The sequence below is a fragment of the Benincasa hispida genome, chromosome 12 (assembly GCF_009727055.1).
Source record: "Benincasa hispida cultivar B227 chromosome 12, ASM972705v1, whole genome shotgun sequence".
Classification (NCBI taxonomy): domain Eukaryota; kingdom Viridiplantae; phylum Streptophyta; class Magnoliopsida; order Cucurbitales; family Cucurbitaceae; genus Benincasa; species Benincasa hispida.
In genome coordinates this window covers 19,672,294-19,675,853 of record NC_052360.1, presented here as the reverse complement: position 1 = coordinate 19,675,853, position 3,560 = coordinate 19,672,294, and the positions used below count along the sequence as shown (strand labels likewise).

The 3,560-nt window shown below is 46.0% G+C and overlaps 1 protein-coding gene across 1 annotated transcript; it reads right to left on the bottom strand.

Moving 5' to 3' along the window:
* Positions 1-2,119: 2,119 nt before the first annotated feature.
* LOC120067439 lies at positions 2,120-3,184 on the bottom strand. The gene is made up of 3 exons (XM_039018999.1): positions 2,796-3,184; positions 2,517-2,753; positions 2,120-2,453 (listed from the first exon to the last, which is right to left on the bottom strand). The coding sequence occupies exons 1-3, from the start codon at positions 3,182-3,184 to the stop codon at positions 2,120-2,122; spliced, it is 960 nt and encodes a 319-aa protein (XP_038874927.1).
* Between the last annotated feature and the right edge of the window lie 376 nt (positions 3,185-3,560).

Here is a 3,560-nt window from a genome sequence, read left to right as displayed (position 1 = left end):
TTTAAAATTTTGGAGCCTCAAGTGCATCCATTTACGACGAGCTTTTGGAAGAAAATTTGTTTTCTGATGATCACAATTTTGTGGCATCCATGTGTATTTTTTTTAGAATAGGTGATATTATTATACAACAACAAGGGGGATCCCATAGCCCGGGATCAAAGCATCAAAGCATCAAAGCACAAGCAAAGACAGGGTAACAAACTCAAAACAAAGCCTACAAGATAAGATCATAACAAAACCAACACAAAAAGAAACAAACTCGCAGACCACTAGAGAGAGAGCCAGAGAAAAGAGAAAAAAACAAAGAACAACAGGAAGTACAACAAGAAAAACATCCGTAAACACACTATATAAGACCAAGAAGATCAACCCGCTAGGAAGAGGCACGAGCACAAACGGTAGAAACCATAAGGTGAACCAGAGCTGACACCGATCTCGGTCTACTTTTATGCAGTCGCCGATTATATTCTTGCCAGATGTAGTATATGGAAGCACACCAAAAAACACGGAATAACTTACTACGCACCCCCTTACCCGACCCCACTCGACACAACCAACTCAACTCCACATCCCAACTTGCCACCCGATGCGACGAGCCCAATTGACGCAACACACCAGACTACACCTCTCTCCCAAACCCACACTAAAAAAATAAATGATATCGCGACTCCACACCTCCCCCACACAGAAGGCACCCCCTTTTCACAACACACCCCAACTCCTAAACCAATCTCACGTACCCAACCTGTCCCTCACAGATAACCACGCACAAAAGGAGTGATGCGGAATACCACCCCCTGCCTACAAAATACCAGCCCAAGACACCGTAGGACGACGAGGACGCAAACTTTCCCACGCACTAGCGATAGAAAATCGACCATTCGCATCCAGTACCCACACCCAATAATCTTCCCCCCTCACCCTCGGCTCCACTGCCTGAATAAGAACCCAAATCTCAAAAAGCATCCTGGTTCTAAGATGCCACATGCTTCACACCCAACCCCCCTTGCCCAACGGCAAGCACACCTCATCTCACGCCACCCGTTCACCACCCCGACTCACTGCATTACCCTTCCATAAATAACTACGTAACAGACGATCAACCTCATGAGTTACACACGCAGGCAACACGAAGATGCTACACTAAAACACCTGTAAGGATTGTAAGATAGACCTAACAAGCTGTAACCTCCCAGCGAAAGAGAGAGACCGCACTGCCCAGCTTCTAATACGAGTTGTAATCCTCTGAATCAAAGGAGCACAATCCTCAGCCCTCAACCAACCCGCCAATAAAGGTAAACCCAGGTACCTAACAGGTAGTGAACCAAGAGAGAAACCCATAAATGCAGCTAGTTCTTCTGCCTCCCCAGACTCCACACCTGCAACAAACATGGAACTCTTTCCAACATCAGCAACTAACCCAGACAACCCTGCAAAATTTGCCAGGATCTGCCTCACAAACTTCAAAGAATCTCTCTCAGCTGCACAGAAAATCATTAAATCGTCTGCAAAAACCAAATGAGTCAAGCCCACATGCTCACACTGATCATGGAACCTAAACCACACAGGAGGATTATTCAACAACCTATACAAGACCTCCATCACCATCACAAACAAAAAAGAAGACAATGGATCCCTCTGTCTCAACCCTTTCTACCAGGAATAAATCCCTCAAGGGGACCATTAACGATCATAGAGAATATAGGCGAAGTAACACAAGCCCTCACCCAACTAATAAACTGCAGGGACATACCTATAGTCAGAAACACACCAAACAGAAAATCCCAATTGACCGAATCATACGCCTTTTGAAGGTCTACCTTCAACACACAACGCAGCTTCCCTCTGCCCTTCTTATACCCTCCCACAAGCTCCTAACACAATAATATGTTTTCGAAAATCGACCTACCCAGAACAAACGCAGACTGGTTACCACTGATGAAAGCAGGAAACCACAATCGCACTCTCTTAGCTAAGATCCTCGAGATACACTTATACACAACATTGCAACAAGAAAGAGGACGAAACTCCTCCATACGTTCTGCTTCTCGCCTCTTTGGGATAAGAGTGATAGTAGTAAAATTAACTCCATTAGGTAGGTAACAGGACTAAAAAAAATTCAGCACAGCATCATAGAAATCATCCCCAACCCCATTCCAAGCAGCTCTGTAAAAATCAATTGAAAACCCATCATGCCAGGAGCCTTCCCAGACTTCATCGAGAATAAAGCCTTCTTAATCTCATCCCAACTCATTGGGCGACCAAGCGCCTCCACCCCCTCCTCAGACCAGCTGAATTGCACAATATCCTCAATTCGGGCAGTAAGATCCCTATACCCCACTGGTTGAGACCTTAAATAACCCCGAAAGAAATCTACTGCCACCCTTGCCACCCTGTCATGCACCATCTGGCGAGTCTCCCCAGCATCCACGACTGTAAATAAACCACTGCAGCTGCGTCGAGAACGAACACAACGATGAAAGAAAGCTGTGTTCATATCACCTAACTCCAGCTACCTCACCCTGACCTTCTGTCGGAGCGACGCCTCCTCCAATCTCGCCACTGACCAGAACACCTCAGTGGCCCGAGCCGTCTCTACACACACCGAATCTAAATTAGGATCCCTTTCTATCTTCATCTGAGAAACCTCCATAACCTGCCTAGCCGCCCTCACCTCATCAGCTAACACAGAGATATGCCTCCCAAACGAAGCACGTAAAACTCTCTTCACTGCCTTCAAATTTTGCACAAAGCTAACCCTCAGGGACACATCCTCAGACCTTCTTCACACTGACCTGATAATATCAATAAAACCCTCAGCCTCCGCCCAATGCGAAAAATAACGAAAAGTGGGAGGCGGCCTACTTCTTGTCTCCCCTGTAGACACCAGAAGAGGGTTATGATCAGAAATTCCCCACTGACCAACCCTAACCTCCGAATACGGAAAAGCTACCTTCCACGCCTCATTTGACAAGCAATGGTCCAACCGACGCAAGATACCATTTCCCTGAATTTTACTAGTCCAAGTAAACCAGTTACCCGTCATTTCCAACTCAACCAGATCCGCCTCCAATAACGCCCCATCAAACTCCTCCATCTCCCTCAAGCTAGGGTAACCACCAAAATCCTCCGAACTACTATGAATAACATTAAAATCCTCAAAACAACTCCAAGAAGTTGCCATGAAACATACACATTCATCAGCCGAGACCACAAGTTCCTTCTCTCGTTCACATGATTAGAGGCATACACAACACCGATATGTACCCAAGTAGAAGATATAATATCCACTAAGGTCTCAGAAATGAACTGATCCCCACTGACATCAATAGAAAACTTATAGACACTCTTCCGCCACATCACCCAGATCCTTCCAACTCCTCGCACATTATAGCTACACACACAACTCCACGCATCACCAAACCTACCCATCACCATACCAAAATTTTCAGGACGAACCCTCGTCTCAAGCAAGTAGCAGAAAGTAACAAAGGACGAAACCAGAAGTCTGCCACCACCTTACATTTAGCAGGGTCGTTCAACCCCCTAACATTCCAGGA

Bases quoted from the DNA above. Each gene is read 5' to 3' on its own strand.
- LOC120067439 (XM_039018999.1), bottom strand. From the start codon at position 3,184: ATGGCAACTTCTTGGAGTTGTTTTGAGGATTTTAATGTTATTCATAGT. The intron at 2,754-2,795 runs GTCAGTGTGAAG...CCTGAGGGTTAG, and splicing joins GGTTTTATTGATATTATCAG to CTTTGTGCAAAATTTGAAGG. The intron at 2,454-2,516 runs GTAGCTGGAGTT...TTCTCGACGCAG, and splicing joins CGACAGAAGGTCAGGGTGAG to CTGCAGTGGTTTATTTACAG.